The sequence below is a fragment of the Melitaea cinxia genome, chromosome 21 (genome assembly GCF_905220565.1).
Source record: "Melitaea cinxia chromosome 21, ilMelCinx1.1, whole genome shotgun sequence".
Classification (NCBI taxonomy): domain Eukaryota; kingdom Metazoa; phylum Arthropoda; class Insecta; order Lepidoptera; family Nymphalidae; genus Melitaea; species Melitaea cinxia.
The window spans coordinates 3,233,188-3,255,209 of NC_059414.1; the positions used below are offsets into that span (position 1 = coordinate 3,233,188).

The 22,022-nt window shown below is 35.6% G+C and overlaps 1 protein-coding gene across 1 annotated transcript in view; it reads left to right on the plus strand.

The window, feature by feature from the left end:
• The window catches only part of LOC123664226, a 49,937-nt gene extending 30,826 nt beyond the window's left edge, over positions 1–19,111 (plus strand). The window contains exons 2-11 of the mRNA XM_045598820.1: positions 7,482–7,625; positions 7,907–11,081; positions 11,161–11,170; positions 11,292–11,900; positions 13,144–13,146; positions 14,498–14,652; positions 17,196–17,292; positions 17,885–17,988; positions 18,492–18,550; positions 18,958–19,111. Of these exons, the coding sequence (XP_045454776.1) occupies positions 7,537–7,625; positions 7,907–11,081; positions 11,161–11,170; positions 11,292–11,900; positions 13,144–13,146; positions 14,498–14,652; positions 17,196–17,292; positions 17,885–17,988; positions 18,492–18,550; positions 18,958–19,099 (4,443 nt within the window). The 5' untranslated portion in view covers positions 7,482–7,536 and the 3' untranslated portion in view covers positions 19,100–19,111. The remainder of the gene's footprint in view (positions 1–7,481; positions 7,626–7,906; positions 11,082–11,160; positions 11,171–11,291; positions 11,901–13,143; positions 13,147–14,497; positions 14,653–17,195; positions 17,293–17,884; positions 17,989–18,491; positions 18,551–18,957) is intronic.
• Positions 19,112–22,022: the final 2,911 nt, after the last annotated feature.

Here is a 22,022-nt window from a genome sequence, read left to right on the forward strand (position 1 = left end):
AGCCGGAGTCGATGGCGGTAAACGGAGCGCGGCGTAGAAAACATGCTATGTGCTTATATTTACATAAAAAAAACGTAAACGTTCCATTGATCAGAGAGATTTCGCTTTAATTTAAAATGCATATTTATGTGAAAAAAAAAATAGCTGCGACGCATTGCTTCACCCGCATTATATTTGAATTATATTTATTATAGTACAGTTTCTCGAAAATTGAAAGTTAATTTCCTAAACTACACTATCATGATACTTTTAAAAGTTACTTAAAGAAACACTATTTAAACTCATGAGTCACGTTATATAACTTTATAATCTTTTAATTTATAAAATTCTCGTGTCGCGGCGTTTGTAGTTAAACCCCTTCGAAACGGTTTGACCGATTGTCATGAAATTTTGTGTGCATATCGGGGTAGGTCTGAGAATCGGCCAACATCTATTTTTAACCGACATCCAAAAAAGGAGGAGGTTCTCAATTCGACTGTATTTTTTTTTTTTTTATGTATGTTACATCAGAACTTTTGACCGGGTAGACCGATTTCGACAAATTTTGTTTTAATCGAAAGGTGGTGTGTGCCAATTGGTCCCATTTAAATTTATTTGAGATCTAACAACTACTTTTCGAGTTATATCTAATAATGCGTTTTTACTTGACGCTTTTTTCGTCGACCTACGTTGTATTATACCGCATAACTTTCTACTGGATGTACCGATTTTGATAATTCTTTTTTTGTTAGAAAGGGGATATCCCTAGTTTGGTACCGTGATAAGGAAACCAGGATCTGATGATGGGATCCCAGAGAAATCGAGGGAAACTCTTGAAAATCCGTAATAACTTTTTACTGGGTGTACCGATTTTGATAATTTTTAATTTAATCGAAAGCTGATGTTTATCATGTGGTCACATATAAATTTTATCGAGATCTGATAACTACTTTTTGAGTAATCTTTGATAACGCGTAGTTGCTTGACTATGTTTTCGTCGATCTACGTTGTATTACTTGTCGATGTAATTGAAGTCGGTTTTTTTTTTCGTTTGCGAGCAAACACAATTATTCAACAACAACAACGTTTGCGTGTTCAGCTTGTTATATTATAAGTTTGTAAATTAATTTACCGCAACTGCATATTATTGACAATGACTTTAGTCGGTCGTACCTCTCTTCTGTCCTACGTATATTTGTATTTTTATATTTTTTATATGTATATTATGTTTATATGTATATGTATGTATATTTACGTGTATGATTATAATATGTATATATTATGCTTGTACACCTCCACGCCGTCTAATTCTTTTGTTATGTCCTTTTCATGCTCGAGGTTGCCTGGAAGAGATCACTCTTTTTTAACCGACTTCCAAAAAAGGAGGAGGTTCTCAATTCGACTGTATTTTTTTTTATGTATGTTACATCAGAACTTTTGACCGGGTGGACCGATTTCGACAAATTTTTTTTTAATCGAAAGGTAGTGTGTGTCAATTGGTCCCATTTAAATTTATTTGAGATCTAACAACTACTTTTCGAGTTATATCTAATAATGCGTTTTTACTTGACGCTTTTTTCGTCGACCTACGTTGTATTATAACCGCATAACTTTCTACTGAATGTACCGATTTTGATAATTCTTTTTTTGTTGGAAAGGAGATATCCCAAGTTTAGTATCATGATAAGGAAACCAGGATCTGATGATGGGATCCCAGAGAAATCGAGGGAAACTCTTGAAAATCCGCAATAACTTTTTATTGGGTGTACCGATTTTGATAATTCTTTTTTTTTTGTTGGAAATAAGATATTCCTAGTTTAGTGCCATGATAAGGAAACCAGGATCTGATGATGGGATCCCAGAGAAATCGAGGGAACTTCTTGAAAATCCTAACCTCAATCCTAATAACTTTTTACTGGGTGTACCGATTTTAATAATTTTTAATTTAATCGAAAGCTGATGTTTGTCATGTGGTAACATATAAATTTTATTGAGATCTGATAACTACTTTTTGAGTAATCTTTGATAACGCGTAGTTACTTGACTATTTTTTCGTCGATCTACTTTGTATTACTCGTCGATGCAATTGAAGTCGGTTTTTTTTCGTTTGCGAGCAAACACAATTATAGCGATAAGACCGCCATTTGTACATATACATATTTTCTTTCTTTCGGTGTAATTTTTTTTCTCTAATAGTGTCCAATAAAGAGTATTTGTATAGTATTGTATTATATCATGAGGAAACAGAGTGATTCATCGGGAAGTTAAGATTTTGTATAATACTTACTAACAACATTTTAGTATATTACTATCCCCACCAACCCGCAGTGGAGCAGCGTGGTTGATTAAGCTCCAATCCTTTTCCAACATGGAGAAATAGTCCTCAATGCCCAGCAGTGGGAGGTTACAGGCTTGTGATCGATAAACCACCGTGCGAACCCTTATCGAAGCAGGTCAGTAGTAGGTAAATAATAAATAAGCGCTTAGCATTCCAACAATACATTTGAATTTAACCACGAACTTCAATCTATTGATTGGATACACTAACAGCGGCTCAACAACAGCTGCAATGCATATGTCAAGTGTGTTTGAGTTTGTCTGTTCGTTTACTGAAATGAGCGACTAACGAGGGCGTTGTTATAGTTTCCATGAATACTGGAGTAGGTGTACAGTGATATTCGATTCCATAAGTGTACAATTGTACATATATGAAAAGTTATTTAATAACATAAATCCGTTAAAAAAATAATACGTTATTAACCGTACATATTGTGACAATAGTAAAATGCCTTCTTTCTTAATTATAGAGTTAATTAAGTTTACCGCGTGCTGTGTGGCTACAGCACTAAAGAATTTAGCCACCCCCTCTCTTCCCGTGGGTGTCGTAAGAGGCGACTGAGGGATAACAAGGTTCCACAACCACCTTGGAACTTAAGAAGCCGACCGATGGCGGGATAACCATCCAACTGCTGGCTTTGAAATACACAGGCCGAAGACGGGCAGCAGCGTCTTCGGTGCGACAAAGCCAGTACTGCGGTCACCAACCCGCCTGCCCAGCGGGGTGACTATGGGCAAAACACATGAGTTCGCGTTGTTTTTGGCGTAGACTTGTGGAGGCCTGTGTCCAGCAGTGGACTGTATAGGCTGTAATGATGAAAGTTTACCGCGTATAAGTTATATATCGAAACTTTTTACGAGCGAACAGACATAGTTAGTTAGTTAGATACTCTTTATTGTACACAACAACAATCAACACAATAACATATTACAAATAAAAAAAAATAAATAAAAATAAAACAGTGTACAAAGGCGGTCTTATCGCTAGAGTAGCGATCTCTTCCAGACAACCTTTGGGCATATAGGACACAGCGTAGTGAAAAAGCGGTAGGGAAGTGTATACAGAGAAGTGACAATTAGTGCCACCTAGAACAATATCAACTATCGAGTACAAATACACATACATATACAGCACAATACATACATACATACATACAAACATATATATATATATATATATATATATATATATATATATATACACATATATATATACACAGACATACATACACATATATATACATACGCATAAATATACTATACCTACATATAAACGAAATACATATAATATGAATAATAGCATAGAATACAAAATACAAGTGAAGCGATACTCCTACAATATGTTATGCAGAGATAAAAACAATTATGACGTACTAAGTGACAAATAGTGCGCCTTGAGGTATTTTTTAAAGCAAGACAGGGATTGGGCTTGTTTTATAGGAAGAGGTAGAGCGTTCCAAAGATGAACAGCTCAATATTGTAGCGAGAGTATGTGAGTATTCCTGCGAAAGCGAATCGGAAGCCACTTGAGACAATTGCGAAATTCGGAAACGTGGTCATATTTGCGAAGACCAAATATGAACCGTATGCAAAGATTTTGAAGGCGCTCAAGCTTATTTAATTGCTCCTCTTTAAGATCAAGATAGCAAGTGTCAGCATAGTCAAGAATTGGTAGAAGGAGTGACTGTGCTAATGTAATTTTGGTAGGCAAAGGGAGGAAATATTGCAGACGTCGTAGTGATCCGATAGCTGCAAATAGTTTACGGCTCATCTCACTCAGCTGAGGTGCCCAAGAAAGATGTCTATCGAAGATAATTCCGAGGTTTTTGACTGTGTCGCTGTAACTGATTACGGCGTTGTTATAAACGACTGGTGGTATAAGTGACCAATCTATACATATAAGTAAAAAATACAAGCCCTCCGTTTGGGTTTCAGTCAGGATAAACTGTAGTAACACTTTTGTTGGCACTGCGCCATACTGGTAAAACGAATTCATACTGTGCGTACATAGGAAGGTATGTGTATTAGATAGTTAGATACAAATAGAATGTTCTAAAATCGAATATATCTAAATGTGGTAATGTATACCTGGAACTGGGCTATTACTAACCTTTTATTAAAATTATTTTAAATTCAAGTATTCTATTTATTGGTCACCTTAGCGCATACAAGCCATATGATGACATCGACTCTAAGGAATACTACCCTGCGTTGGTTAGTTTTATGTAACTTGGTCGGCAAACAAGCATACGGCTCACCTGTTGGTAAGTAATTACCGTAGCTTACAGACGCCTGCAACACCAGAAGCATCGCAAGCGCGTTGCCGACCTCATCCTCAATCCCTCCCAGGAGTTAACCCCTTATAAATGTTTTAATGTTATCGATCTCAAAAATTTACAAAATTTGTAAAATTTAATAAAAATGCTTTCGCGACGTAGTAATTATCGACATTTGTTCGTTAAAGGCTCTGTATGTCTACGTAAAATTGGGTTGGCGTAGAATTACTTGAATTTATTGACACAAGAAGTGTTTTTAGATCTGTACTAATGTCGACATTCACTTCACGCTGTTCAGCCTGTAACATCTCATTGCTTGGCGCGGTGCTAAAAGACTTTTAATTTATTTATTTATTCATTTATTTATTTATTTATTTATTTATTTATACTTTATTGTGCATCACAAATACATTTTAAAGAATAAACACATTTAAAAAACATTTACATTTTAGAATATAAATTATATGTACATAAGCAATATTTTGCTTCTCTTCCTGTTGTTAACGAAAAAATTATACTAATGAAAAAATAAATAAATAAATAAATAAATAAATAAATAATGAAAAATTTATAACATCTTAACCGCTATACGTTATTGGTAATTATTTTAATAAACGACCTTGAAAAGCTTTTAAATAATAGAAAAAATAGGTGTGTACGAAATCGAAACATCGATGATTAGCGTCGTGCTAAAATGATTAATTGGTTAATAATGTAAAACCTTCACGGGCATTTTATGGCCAAGCGTTTTTAATCGCTGTTATTATAACGTGAATTTTTTAAATTCAATTGGTACCTGGATTTGGGCGTGTCATATTTATCCATAGATCTATTTACGGTTTCCTTATCATACATAAGAGATTATTTGATGAATTTTAATTGTTTCGGTACCATGAAGTCCATTTCATTCAATCTCACGAGTAAGGGTCTAAGGGGACTAATAGAGATGAAACACGACAGAAGCTCTAACACCAAGATATCTTACTGATATTTTTTTTTGTTTCCTGGTAAACTTCGAAGTCTATCATCAAACCATCGTTAGTAGTTGTAGTAGTAGTAGCGACGAACGCCTTCAGCCCTTTTTAACATGGCATTGATGGCGTTCTAATTTGTCGCAAGCATTCTTGATTTGACTTAGTACTGATAGTACTTTTCAGAGTAAATTCTGGTTTCCTGCAGCAGCCTCATCACTGTCAACAATATGGAAGCCAAAGTAGAAATTTAAAACGATCTTTAGAAATCTTGTCAGCCATGAAAGCCAATCGCATTCCTGTCCGCTAGTACATATAAATGCGACGGAATGGAATACATCTTATATTGAAATGAAAGCCAATAAAAAAATTAATTTTCGTTTACAACATTGGTATGTGGCCATATTGTCCGGCTGGCCATATTCGACCTAGGTGCCTTACGTTATGTGTTTCCATGATGTGTCGATAGTTTATCTATGAAATAAACAAAAAGACAAGATAACCTAGTACTGTTGTTTGCGCACTTTTAGCGGCACTTTTTTCTAAACTTCTATCATTAAAGGTTGCCTAGAAGAGATCGCTATAAGTGTCCTGCATTTGTATACTTATTTGTTTGTACCTCTAAATTTTATCTTTCTTATTTATTTATTTATTTTATACTTTATTGTACACCACAAATATATTACAAACAAAGCATAAAGATAGTTACAGACAGTGAAGTACAATGGGCGGACTTATGGCTAATTAGCCATTTCTTCCAGACAACCCATCTTTCTTTGTGTGCAATAAAATTTTAATAATAATAAAAAAATGTTTCTTTACAACAAACTGATATGTTACACATCTTTATATATATATATTTCTTGTGTCCGTGTGTATGTCACTGAACTCCTCCTAGACGGCTGGACGGATTTTAATGAAATTTTTTGTGTGAGTTCAAGGGGATTCGAGGATGGTTTAATTCACAATTTGGTCCACTGGAAAATGTTTATTCAACAAATTTTTCATTTAGAAGTAGTTGTTAATTTTGGAATGTTTTAAATTGGATCCGGTAGACTGAGCTACCATCGCAACATCAAATATTAAATATGATTCTATTTTAATTTCAGTTTGTCCCGACAGTTGGTGCTGTGATCAAATTGAGAAAAATATTTGAAATTTTGTGTTATGGCAAAACAACGTTTGCAGGGTCAGCTTGTGTACAATATTTTATTTTTGATTCTCTCTTAGATCGTCTTAGCACTTAATATTTTTATCTTTTTATATGTTCAATAAATCTATACACTAAAGTGTCGATCCCCATTACGTTTAATAGCCGATCTTAATGGCTTTTATATTGTGATAAATCTCCTTTAACGCTTATCGACAAAATGTCGGTCAAGTTGAAAATCATCAACACCAATTTTATTTATTTACGCTTTTATATTTTAAGAGTATGAATGACAAGGCTTAATATTTGAGAGAGGGGTATTGATGGCTTGAACCCTTTGTGTTTATTTCTATAAAAATAATGAAATCAAATCTGTGTAAATGTTTTATTTTTTAGTAATTTCTTATTCTGTTGGGTACAATATTATCAGGTCGCAGGTCAGCAGATTTTTATGTCAATTTCGGTCGTATTATAAAATACAAATACAGCTCTAATGTAAACGATTTGAAACTGTTTTACTGTGTTACTGTTTTATTGTGTTCCTTTCATTCTTTGGAGATTATTATTTTTATCCAGATTTTTTTTTAATAGCAAAAATTGGGTCGAAATTTCCAATAATACATTTAGTTTTTATTAAAACCTAGTTTTAGATTAGGTTAGGTTAGACTCTCATATTCATTTCAAAAAAATATGTTCGTCGTGAAATTCAAGTTTTATGGTTATTGTTAATATGTTGATAATAATAATAAATTTGTTGTCCGATTTCAGGAAAGCGGTAAGCGACGATTCGTGTGAGTCCTGTGAACAGATTAGTTCGCGCAAGATGTGGGGTAATGAAGTGCCAGCTCGCGCTGCAGCGTCACCCGGGCTGCTGCGGCGGCGGTACTCTGTACCGGAAACTATCATGAGAAAGTAAGTGATTCTTATCAACATCTATTACAAGAGGTTTATTTTTCTGTTGGAGGTTTGCAAAATACATTGATGATTATTATATATTAGGAACAGTACTTTTATTATTTCATGAAATAAACGTTTAAAAACAGAAATTATTAATGGTAGAAATGATATTAGAATGATTAAGTCTTCAAATAAAAATAAAATTACATTGGCCAAAATAAAACTTAAAGATAGGTATACAATTTCAACTTGAACATTCATTTATTTGACGTGTATTCTATTATATTTTATTACAGGTATCGGCTAGCTCAGCAAAGATCAGAGGGAGAAGGTGATGAAAGTGGAAGGTGGAGCGCGTCTGGAGCAGCGGCAGGGACTCGGAACTCCTGCGCGTGGTGTGGCGCAAAAGCTGGTGGTGCGAGACGCGAACGAGAACATATGCGAAAATCTGCATTACTTCGATTATGGGGCAGAGCTGGAGCGTCTCCAGCTCGTACTTGCCCTTGCGTTCCTTGTGCCCCATGTGGAACACGCTCACTTGACGCATCTAATTCAGAACTACATACTTCACCTCGAAGATTGAGACATGACTCCTCTCGTGACCGCCATTCCGATGGTTCATCAAGTTCACCTGCCAGAGGTGCTTCGTCTTCCACTGATCCTATTCCAGACTTAGCAAGGGAGACATCGCCAAGACGTTCCGCTCATTTAAATAAGACACGAATAATTTCTACGCCTTTAGACAGTCCGGTTTTACAAGTTGAGACTACTGACCGATCTACTGATCGATCATTTACAGACTCGTCAGATGCGTTTACGACGTCATTGCCGACTATGAAAGAAATCGCTTTCAGAAACTCAGAAAATTACGCCCATGTTTCAACAAGCGAGTGTATAGACGGTCGAGTGAGTGAAAGATCAGTTAGCGCTGAAAACGAAGAAAGTAACGTTGTACCATATAATCAACCACTTACTTTAGAGACAGTACCTTATGACATATTAGAAGTTGTTGTATCGGAAACGATAGACGTTCGACCATCTCCGCCAGTAAAGAACAGTTCACCAGAAAAATTAATGTTACAGACTAGTAAGAATCAAGTGTCCAACTACAAAAAATCGAATATAGATATTGATGAATACGTTTCTAATATACTTGTTGAAAGTTTAAACTCTCTAACAGATCAACTAGAGTCAATGAACGCTTCAATTGGTAGTGACCGTAAGTTGAGTATCGTTGAAAAAGAAATAAAAGTGAAATTGCAGAATACAGGTGTCAATACTATTGTTCATCTTAGTCCGACATCTAACAACCAAATCATATTCGGTAACGAGGAACTTTACGAAAGTGACGATAGACGCGACGATTGTAACAATCCGCGAGATTCTTGCAGCGTGAATATTCGTGAAGAAGCACTTAGTGTTGAAACTAACAATAACTTTACTTCAGCTGATAGTATAAGACGCGAAGAGAATATACATAATCAAAACCAATCGAAGGCTGAAAATTTCTTGAATATACCTAGCGAAACTGTAAATAAAGCGGTTTTACAACAGATACAGAAACTTTTTCAGGATGAATTACAGAGTATAGAGCCCGACATTCATTCACCAGATGGTAAATTGCCTGGCATTTCACATATAGAAATCTCAAATGTTGATGTTTTTATCGATAACAACGATACATCTTTCCAAAATACCAATACCATTGAAATGCAAACAACAAGAAATTCTGCGAATGCAGAAGTAATAGGTGGAGTTGTGTCCGGTAATTATTATCAGGAAGCTGATAATAATCCGATTGTTCCTAGATTTTCAGCCTTTCCTCACACTGAGTCGATGGAAGTCAATACATCCTCTTCCGAAGATGCTGAACTATTGGGTTCCGAATGCACAAGCCTAGTTGATAGTTTGGATGATCCTAACTCTCCCCGATCGATTCTTCTGCGACGATCTCATAATAATAAAAGAAGTGAACTTGTACGTTCAGCGATTGATGTTTTAGACTTACTACCAGAAAATGCCAACCAAAGTCCAACACCATCTCCAAAAGAAAAAGGTGAATCATTCTTCATAAGAATAAAGGATGATGACTGTGATTGTGAAAAGGAAAATATCGTTGTAGCCGATCACATGCCTGAAACTATAAAACAGAGATTATACAGACGTCATAGGAAAAGAGAAATGCGTATGGAATGCGCGCGTCGTAGTAAAGTAAAACAATTAAAAAGAGACATTGAAGGTCGCCAAAAATTTTATAAATCGAAGAAAGAAGTGGAGAAAGAGTGTATGGTTGTAATAAATGCAATTATAGACGATGTTATTGCAAAAATAGCTCAAGATGAATATAAATGTATGCGTATCAGTCAACGTTCTCATAAATTACTTGCTACAAAGTCAGATGATAATATCATGAAAAAGCAGTGGAAAAAAGACAGCAAAAATAATAACAACAGAAAGCTAGCTAAAAATGTCGTTTCTCACTCTTGCTCTGATAATCTCGACAAGGTTCATCGGAAAAGTGAGAGACTTGTTCAAGGTAAGGTTTCTCTTCAAACACACCCTCTCGTTTCGCCAGATGAAACCGGACCGAAACGAATATATCAAAAATCGGAAATTCACGATGGAAATAAATGTATAGAAATACTTGAAATTATCGAATACGTAAACAGTTCACAAAACTCTGATACGACTACTTCAGATGAAAATCACAACGTACACTCTAAGAATAGAAAATCCCGAATACCTGTTCCAGTTAATGAAAAAATTCAAAGAATATCCAAAAATGATACACAAAAAAATTTCAAGAGCAACGGCAGTAGTAAAGCTCCACCGATCCTCTCGCGGGAGAGAAACGGCAAACCGAGCCACCTACTCGCTAATATGTTGCTAGACGTGTTCGCTGACGAAAGCCTTACAGATGTTCACGATGTCCCCTCGCGTCGCGCTTCCGTACCTTGCGACTCACGTTCCCGTTCAAACTCATTACGCTTTAAAAATGTGTTCGATATAATACCAGAAGAAAGGAGCAGCCTTAGTATAGAATCGACAAACGATGACTCCTACAACCGTCGAGCGTCAGCTCCGAGTTTAAGTGATGGTTTCCATTCGACGGACCAAGAAGAAAAGCGGAGTCAACCGACAGAATCTGGTCAATACAGAAGTTACCCTAGAGAGTTACGGTACACAGACATGAAAAGTGCAGGAACGTCGCCCATGCCTGAGGCATATCGTGCAACACAAGTGAATGTAGCAGCAATGACGTCACCGATACGCAAATCGGCTGGTACGAGTCCTATTCGGATAGCAAGCGCAGAGGCGCGGGAACGAGTTCACTGTTACCAGTCAAGTAGCAAACATTCGGTGCAGCCCAAAGTTGCGAAGCGGACGTCGGCGCAGAGGCACGAGGAAGAAGGTATCGCGCGTACTCTTGCACCGCCGCTGTTATCCCACCGCACCGCTTCTACCATCTCAGTAGAATAACTCCGCAAGACTGGACGATAACGGAGTTATAACAGCATTTGTATTTTAAATCCATTGTTAAAATTTACAGATTTACGTTAGCGATATCACACAATATTTTAATTAATTCATAAAGGTTTAAGAAATGTTATATATGTCGTTCGATATCACTAACTTTAAGTCAATGAAAATAATTGATATTGTATTGTTAGAAATAAATAGAACCACACAGTTACAAACACAGTTGTTATGACACTTGTAATTCAATTCAATTAATAATAAATCACAGTATTTCGAGAGGCACGCGAGCACTTAACATTTATGTAGTAAATAGTGTAAACATTTGTGGTCAAATAAATAATATGAAAATTAGACGTTCGTTTTATTTATGCGAAGGTACAACCGCCCGGCGAAAGTCGGTCTCGTCTCAGTGCGAGCCAACCCGTCGCTTGCGAGGCGGTCACAGCGAAAGAGAAAGTATCCCTTCAATATTTCGCCTCAAGCGAGACAAAAAGAATGAGGGGAGCATCGGCTCCAACTCTCTTTCTGAAAGACGTTCCTCTGAAGAGGTATCATCACTGGGAGAAAAAGAACGTCGAAAGGAACGGTCTAAAGTGAGAAATTTGTTAGGAGTAACTGGGAGAGAGAGACTGGGCAAACGTCAGGTGAGAATTGAAAAGGAAAGGAGAGAGAGGGAGGAAAGCAGGAGACAGGGCGGGGAGGATGGAGAGGAGGGATGGAGTTCGAGTGAGTCGAGTGGCAGTTTGCTGTGTTCGTTGGCTCCCGCGTGGCTCACTGCACGTCGAAGACGCCGGAAAGCCGCTGCTCCAGGTTAAGACAGTTTCTACCTCACAAAACGCTTTTAATATCACACTTTAATTTCTGCAATTATATATTCATTAAAAAATTGCAACACGCTTTTCAAAATAAGCAGCATTTGTTAATTACATCGATGTTTTACGAATTTGGAACTATTTTGGAATGTATTTTGGAACTTCTACTTACAAATTTACCGTTTAAGAAGAGATTTGTAGATTTCGATTTTTATTGTGAATAAGCGTATGTCTGAATGCCTTAATGTATACAATAAATAATTATACATCAATCTCGGAACCTTGATTAAGATAAAGAGAGCATCATTAATTATTTCAAAACGAAAAAAAAAATTAAAACAGTACCATATAGCACATATATATATATATGTATTGCTTGTAAGTATTAATGTGTAGATATTTGTATGTAAGTTTATTACAATGCACCACCTACCCGATCTTCAAATAAATAGTATTCAATCCTAGTTCGGGTTGTCTGGAAGAAATGGCTAACTAGCCATAAGATCGCCTCTTGTACTACACATTCTTAAGTTGTCTGTATTATTATTATTTTGTTTTTGCATATTGTGGTGTACAATAAAGAGTAAATAAAAAAAATAAAAAAAATAATGTGTCTATACATAGTAGATGTTTAAATTCAACGAAAACAAATAATGTGTTTGCTCGCAAACGACAAAAACCCGATTTCAATTACATCGTCATAGTAGGGGAGACTGGGTACGGTTGTGACAATTGAGGTTTGACCGCCAATAATTTTGTTAATTTACTAGTTAGTTGAGACAAAAATTACTTAAATCGTAGCTTGTATATATGTCCACATAAAAATACTGACATTTTGTCTCAAAGTACGTTGTATTAGTTATAGCATCAAATTTGAAAAAAAAAGAAAAGTGTCACAACCGACCACACCCCAAGGACGGTTGTGACAGTGGTTGGGGTCAGTAGTGACAGACATAAATATTCACAGAATTGGTTTATAATGGCTTTTATTCTTAGAAATGTTTAACATAACACAAAATACTTTTCTTCTATATAAAGTTTTACAGTTATAAATCAAATTAAATTAAGTCTACTCTTATAATTAATAAGGCACTGCAACATCTGATGTTATTATCACCATCTTCTTCAAAATCATAAAATCAGTCAAAATGTTAACTAAATTTAAATTACCGGTAACTATAAAACTATTAAACTATTTAACGGTATTATAATAACAGCCATCTCATTCTCATCCCAAGTAGCAGGTCGGTTTATGTTGTATTTATTTGTCAGTTCAAAGGCCAGTTTTCGTACCTCTTTTTTAATAAGGCCAAATAATATTTATTTACGCGCAACGTGTGATATATATTGATAATAGCTCTTCTTACTCCTTAGAAAATACTTTATTATGAGCTGCATATCCCATGCTGATGCTGTTTACATCGTGATTCGCACCGACTTCATCACGTTAACGAATGTATCGAAACAACGACATGCGATTAATATTATGCATTTCTGCAGCTCTCCGTATAGAATTCCCACGTTTTACTTCATCATAAGCATCCTACAAATATCAAACCGTGCTCTTTTGGTCTTTAGCAAGCGTTTTCTGGGCATCTAAAAGCAAAAACATAAAAAAATATATGTCACAACCGTACCCACTACATTTGTCACAACCGTACCCAACGCATACTTCTGAATACAATAAAACACCATAAGTAACCTAAATTATCTACGTAAAAACTAATCATTTGTAATTAACTACTAATATTCAATTGATAACAAAAAAATATTTGCTATAGTATATATGTATACCAATAAAAGTAAATAATAAAATAATCTGAACAAAAAAACTTACTTTTGGCTGCTGAAAAGCAATGTGGCCTCCTGCTTTTTTTTACGTTGGGCACTAGCTAACGCAATACTGGGCAACATGTGTAGAGATGCATCGCGCTTCTTTTTTGTCTTACACTCTTCCCCGTATTCCGTATAGTTTCGCGGTTATAACGACTGTCACTACCGTACCCTGGCACAACCGTACCCAGTCTACCCTACTTACTGAGTAGTACGTAGTGAGTAGTACCTATTGAGTAGGCGGTGAAACAGATACTTAAATACACAAATATTAATATTATTAGGGATAACTCAAAAAGTACTTGTCCGATCTCGATTAAATTTATATGGGACCAAATACCAAGCACCCTCTTTCGATTAAAAATAAAGAATCATCAAAATCGACCCAGTAAAAAGCTTTGTTTAAAACCTAAAAAATACAGTCGAATCAAAAACCCCATAGTTATTTAAAGTCTGTCAAAAATAGTAATCTATACAAATAAATAAAATTGAAATGTCTGTTTGTAATATAAAAATAACCGCTTTTTACTAAATGCCTATGGATGTATACACGGTACACATATACCAAAATAACATTTTTCACAATTTTTGTCTGTCTGTCTGTCCGTTCTGGTTAATTTCTGAAACGGCTGGACCGATTTTGACGGGACTTCCATTGGCAGATAGCTAATGTGATAAGGAGTAACTTGGCTACTTTTATTTTAGAATTTTATTTATTAATAAATAAAATATTACGCCAAAAGTTCGTAAGTATTCCCGTAGGCGAGTGGGCGGTGACGGTCGCAGGTTCGTGCCCGGCCGCGCTGCCCAATGACGTTGAGATGCGCCTGCGCTTTCCAGACCCGCGGCGACGTGGGTCCGTCTCATCTGAACAAATCTCTCGACCCCCGCCCCTTCCGCCCGCCTGCCCCCGCGCCGTAAGATCCGTTTTTTTTTGTACAAGTAGATCGGATAAAGAAGCATACGGCTCACCAAGCGATTACCGTAGCCTAGGCTGAGCCTGCGACATCAGAAGCATCGCAAACGTGTTGCCGAATTTCCCCAGCTCTGACCACCTTACTTACTACGGGAACACAAAACTGCTTGAAAGCGTTGTTATTTAGAGATTGACATGACATCGATGATAACGTTATAATTTTACTAATAATAACTTTCACTAATAAGTAAAAAATTATAATAATAATAACAAATTCAGAGAAATGGTATATCTACAATTATATTTATTTGAAATAATAATAGGTCTTTACCTATGAAATTGCCGTTTTTGATGAAATAAGTTAACACACTTTTTTCTATATTTTTTATTTTTATTATTCAAAGTAATTACCCATGGAATCAATGCATTTTTGGCAACGTAGTGGTAACTTATTGATGCCTTTCTTGAAAAATTCTGCTGGACGGGAGGCAACAAAAGCTTCAAAGACATATTGTGCTGCCTCTCGGGTATTGAATTATTTCCCCGCCAAAAAGTTATCCAAATTCTGAAAAAAAGTGGAATTGTGTAGGGGCAAGATCTGATGAGTACGGTGGATGACGGAGAACTTCCAACTCCAGCTCTTCTAACTTGGAGACCGTCTGCTGTGCAGTATGAGGTAGCGCGTTGTCGTACAGGAGCAGCGGAGCCGGGCGATTGACCAAAGCTGGTTGAAGACGTGCGAGCTTCCCCATTATTGTTTAGTTCTTCACAGTACACATTTACAATATAATGCTCATGCCGTTAGGTAAGAAGCTGTGATGAATTACACCGGCACTAGACCACCAAACAGTTACCATCACTTTCTTAGGGGTCATTTTACGTTTAGAGCATTGTTTAGGTACTGTACCAGGATCTAACCAACTAGCTGAGCGCATGCGATTGTCGAATAGAACCTATTTTTCATCAAAAGTAACAATGCGATTCAATATGCCTCCGTTTGTGTGTCTGTTGAGCAGTGCAAGGCACGTCTCGACGCGTATTTCGCGCTGGCGTTCATTCAATTCGTGAGGCACCCATTTGTCGAGCTACATTACCTCGCCAATTTGACGCAAATGGACCAATATTGTTTTAGTGCTAATTTCCAAAGCTGCTGCTAATTCAGCTGTAGTTTGAGCAATCATCAGCCTCCACAATCGCCTTTAATTCGCCATTGTCGACCGAAATTTTCGGCCGACCACGTGGTTCATTTCTAAGGTCAAAATTTCCAGAACGAAAGCGAGCAAACCAATAACGGGTGATACGATCGTTAGTAGTGTTCGCACCGTAAACGTCGTTGATGTTGCGTGCCGCTTCTGCCGCTTTGCTACCACGACGGAACTCATACTCCATAATCACTCGAATTTTTATCATATCCATGATGACGAAAAACTTACAAAATGGGATGTAAACAGAACGCTAACCATTAAACAAATTACTAATTATAAAAAAATATATTTTTAAAATAAAAATAATTTGAAATCCGAGTTCTTAGCAAATTTTTTTTTTGCAATTTCATAGGTAAAGACCTAAATAACTAATATAATAATAATAATCTTTATGTATATTTTACCTAACCTTTGACCTTGACCTAATATAATAATAATTATAAAATTTCGTGTCACGATGTATGTTCCAGATAAACTCTAAAACTAATGAACCAATTTTTATAAAATTTTGTAAGCATCTGTAAATTGGTCCAACTTGGGAGAGAGGGTAGTTTTAATCTAAACCTGGTAGGTGGCGCTGCTATCAGTATGTAACTCCGAAACTACTTAAACAATTTTTATAAAATTTTTATAAAATTTTGTAAGCATCTGTAATTTGGTTCAATATGGGAGGTAAGGTAGTTTTTATCTCAATTGGACCCGGTAGGTGGCGCTGCTATCGGTATGTAAGCAATCAAATTTGGTAGCTGTTTTCCGGTCCAGACAAAGTCTACCGGGTCCCCTAGCTCCTATTAATATAATACGTGAATCAAAAACTTTCTACCCCATTTAACGAAAATTGCGCGGACGGAGAAGTATGAAATTTCGCACACATAGCTTATATAGAGAAGGAGTGCAGAATACTAGTAAGTATTGTTTTTTAAATCAGGCATAAAAAACATTAAATCAATAAATAAATAAAAACATTACACACACAACCATGTATTTGACACACATACGGGTATACCGATACACTTTTGTTTATTATTATAGAAGTACACAGTCTTTGACAACTGTTCAAACTTATAATTTAAATTAATTATGGTCAAATTTCGACCACAGGGCGACTCTAGTTGTCGTTATTGTCGTATTAGTTGTTATTATTAAGCGACAATTAAATTATTAATTAAATCAAATAAAAATATGTAGAATATAGATATAAAAGAACGTAGAATAGATTTCATCACATATAGAAATATCGACGTATATTAGGGTGCGACAGGCAAATCTGTATATTGAAGTGCGTAGAGGAAACGTTGTTTAAGTAATTATAATGTCATAAAATTGTTATAACATGCAGGTCGATTGCGGCGCGCAATGTACGCAAGGCGGGCACTCGCGTCGTACGCACGATGAAACAGGCAAACTCACGCTAACCGTGAAAAAGGAGGCTTCAGGTATATGTGAGGAATTCAAAAATACCGAAAAAATAGTTAATATTGTTATGTAAATCTATTAAATTAAACAACATTTTTTGGGTATCAGTGTGTAAAGTATATGTATAATACATATGCTAAACGGTTCTCAATTACATTCTCGAGTGTTTAGGATTTAAGATTGATGTAAAAATTGGTACATCTATAAGATTTTACATTGTTAAACATAAAATATAATAAAAAATTCGAATTTACTAATATAGCGTAATAGCGCCATCTCTTACCGATTGGATGAATTATATCGAAACGTAGCAACATTCGCCACATAATACTAATATTCGATAATAGATGGCAGTAAATAAAATTAACTACATTTTTGTGGTTGTGAAATTTTGCCTATAATATCATAATATCATAAGGCTGTATCCAAAGTATTTTTCATTTGTTTTTAATTCTTAACACATAATCGGAGATATAATAAAAATTTACATCGACACTAATTTTATAAAATGTATAAATTTAATGGTTCAAGGCTTTGATTTATAAACTTGTTTAATAATCTGAGGGTTCAAGGGTTTGACTTTTAATTTTCGACTTGATGTTTTCGTTTCAGACTCTTCCATCGTAGCGTCGAAGAGTGTTAAGAAGTCGTCCGAACTTTTGCCTGACCTCCACACGTACCGTGCATCACGCAGTAAAACTAGAAGCTCTGTCAAGGTAGGCCTGCCTAAAAGATGCCGGAAAAACTGTTGCATCACGCATGTTTTATTAATAACTGGGCCCTCGTTTTCCATGTCATGACTCCATGCCATTTGACTGGAAGTCTAATGGCGATCGTCACTTCATCAGTTATCACAATTTTTAGCATTTATTGTTAGTCTTATATAGCACTTTGTACAACACATGTAAGCTGATTAAATTAATGAAATTTTACGTACGTAAGTATGCATAAAATAATTGATCAAATTGTTATACCTGCTTTACTAAATCGTAGTTAAGCTTGTTAAAATTTTATTAGAACGATTCATAAGTTCGCCCTTTCAGTTAAATTCAGTGTTATTTTTAGTATGTATGTATTAATAGTATTCTAGGTTTTAATTTTGACAACATTTTCTTGACATGATAAATTTTTATTTTTATTTACATGTTTTTCTGTTCGTTATTGTCATACATTAGTAAGTACTATTTTGTTATTTACATTGAGAAGGCGGTCGTTACAGACGCGGCAGGGGTACTCCCTACATTGCTGGCTACCAGAGGACGAACCTACGCCAATAAGGTAATGTCGTTGATATTGCTTATTTATTCATTTATATTGCTACTTAAGCTAGTTTCATTAAAAGGTATTCAGACACATAATACAGCATTAATCAAAGTATATTTGTATAGATGAAAAATTTTTGCTGCGATTCTTGTACTGCTTGTAATTATGAAGAAACCAAACACCATATAATTATATAAAAATTAAAGTTCTAAAACTAAGAGAACAAATTGTTATGTTAAATACCTAATTTTATAAAGACGCCTATGTAAGTTTTACAAAATAACCTTGAAAAATGATTTTGCTATTTTAAAGTAATAGGAGTTATAACATTATTGACTGTCCTCTACCTTGACTTACCTATTTTATTGTTATATACATATATGTATAAAATCATATATAATCATTCGTTTTGTATTTTTCAGGCCACGTAACGGATTGGCGGTAGAGGGTAGCGCTATTGTGCCGCGAAGGAAACCACGAGCGCCATCTATGAGCGAAAGAGACCTCACTCGCGCCCTACCTCCTCGACAACACTTACCTTTGCATTTACGAAATATATTCTAACATGTTTTAAAAGACATTGTTTAAATTACTCTTGACCTTATAAAGGATATTTAAATATATGAAAACGCTTAACTTTTAAGGAGGTTAAGAATAAACAATTTTAAAATAAGTAGTTGGTGAAATTTCTCGATGGGTTAAAGTATATATATACAGTTCTCACTTATCACGATATTTATATGATGATACGAGTATGTTCCATTTGTAGTGAAAGATATAAGTATGTAAAAAATCGCTTAATCCTTTTTGAAATGGATTTTCACGGGTTTATCGAAACCCCTGTGAAATCGGCACGCATTGCTGATAAAATTTAATTAATGAAATATAAACAATGAATGAAAAACGTTTTGAAATTATTCGAAAAAAATAATGATTAATGACATTATATTATATTAAAGAAAATTTATAACTTTCATATTGAGTAAATTCTTAAATCATATGTTCGCAGGAATTTTATGCTTCAGTATAATTCGCGCCTGATTTTTATTATGGTGCAATTGTACAACAATATTATGTTAAAAAAGATTATTACTATATTACCTATATTGTTAGACGCTGTGTTATGTACTTAATAGAAAAAACTGTTGATAAATATTTTTAACCATGTTGCATGTAGATACACAACAGAAAGATTTGTGTAATAACTAAAAATAGTACGTAGTTTTAGCAGCCAATGTAATGTACTGAAATTTTGGACTAATAAGTGCCTCATTTGTTTTAATACCCTTAAAATGAGATTGAAACTAAATTTGATTTTGGAATACTCACGTTTTTATGTAATTATAGTATGACGAATAGCTTAAAAATAATACTAATTATTTTAATATTAGTAAAAAACGTACAATACTCCGTCCGCAGTTTGTAGAACAATCGGGTTTTAATTTTGAAGTAGAAAATTGGAGAAATGTAATAAATTGTTTAAATTGATTTTGTTCTTTATTTTTCGATTCTATCTCTAATTATTCATTTGTAACTAGAATCTAGCTGAACATTTATATTGCCATGCTGTGTGAGGTAAAAGGCAGTTACAATTTTTATTTCTTTTGTAACACTTTTTGTGATGTACAAAGTTAAAAAAAAAATATTGTAAAGTAGATCATTACACTAAATTTGTCAAAGTTATATTATTGTTGTTATAGGTATAGTTCACGTCATGTAAAAAGAACGCTGAAAGAAACTGGAGGGAGTGCGTTTGCGCATGAGTATACTCGCGCACAAAAGTACTACTGTTTTATTTTTTAATTACGCTTTCACTCGCGGCTTCGTATAATGGTTATTGGTAGGTACATTAAAAAATACTAGAAATACCATTGCGAATAATGCGGACTAAATAAGTATAACAATATTACTTTACAAAATTACAATTTTTTTTTTAAACAAAAGCAATAACAAATTTTTTAGTTATTGAAATGTCGTATTCAAAAATATTAATTATCTGTAGTCTCGATATTCGTATCTTAATAGTTTTTATGTGTTTTTAAATGATAAATTGATATTTGTTTCTTAGTGAAATAAATAGTAAATGGAGTTTTACAAGTGTCCGTATGCTAATGTGTTGTGAAGGTGAGTGATAAATGCGGAAACAACGTGAATTACGATTGACAGCGGTTTATTTACCAGATAAGACTGATCGACTTTGCGCATTTTGACAGCTAGCGTTCTTTTTACATGACGCGAATTATTTATTATAAATAATTTTTCTCACTTCTCTATGTAAAACTATTTCGTAATTTAAAACTTTTGTGCGCGATAGTATTTTGAGTCGAAGTCGAACTGTCCAACCAATAGCACACCGGCAAGCATGCTACACGTGATAAACACGCCCGCCCGCTACCCCATACCACCAAATAGACCGATAAATCGCTTCTGCGCATTTCAAGGCCAGCGTTCTTTTTACATGACGTGAACTATACCGTTTATTTAATTCATACAAATCCGGAACTCAATTCTCTCACTGTCCGATTTTAGTACTTTAATGATTTTTAATTAATGGAGGCCATACGCAATGTCACAATGTCACACGGTCATACAAAATGCGTCTTCGGTGCGACAAAGCCAGCGCTGCAGTCACCAGCCCGCCTGCCCAGAGTGGTGACTATGGGCAAAACACATGAGTTTCGCCATTTTTGGCGCGAACTTGTGGAGGCCTATGTCCAGCAATGTACTGCAATAGGCTGCAATCATCATACACAATGTTGTTTGCAAGAGGCATGTCCTTAAGCATGATAGTGTTAACGTCTATTAAAAAAAGTGGTCAGGATTAATTTTTAATTTTTTTTATTATTATTTTAAACGTTTGTTTTTATGTTAATTGTGTATTAAAATGAATAAGTTTCTGAGGGAATCAGTTACAGTATGGATATTATCTGCTAAAATAATTTAAATCCATCCATCCTTTAATAATTAGTTTTAGTGGAGGTCAAGCACGCTTAGTGTATAGGTTAAAATTACCGATAGTGTACCCGAGATGTGCGGCGCTGCGTCGCGATCTGACGACAGTCCTCGGAGGAGATTTGTCACTGCCGAGCGTCATCACCGCGATGCTCGGCGACGAAGAGTCCTGGAAGGCGATGGTCACCTTCTGCGAGACAGAAATGTCCCAGAAGGAGAATGACGAGCGGGTGAGTGAGGAGGCCGCCGACGAGGCCTCCCTCCACAGGCGACGAACGGGGTTGCGTAGGAAGCGCTACTTAATGCGCCACCAGTAATGCTCCGGTGCCCGTGTCCGGCCGGGATGGGAACCCCGTCCTGCTAGACACGGCGTCGTCAGGATTTTTCAGAGGTGAGCCGGACAGTCCCAATGGAGGGGAAGTCTGGCCTTTTCGCCGAGGCCAGCCTGTCGCTGGAGGGATCTTGTAGCCTGCAGATCCGGGACCCTGCAATTAAAGCAGCTGAAGGCTCCCGCAGGGGTTTGGTTGGTATTGCC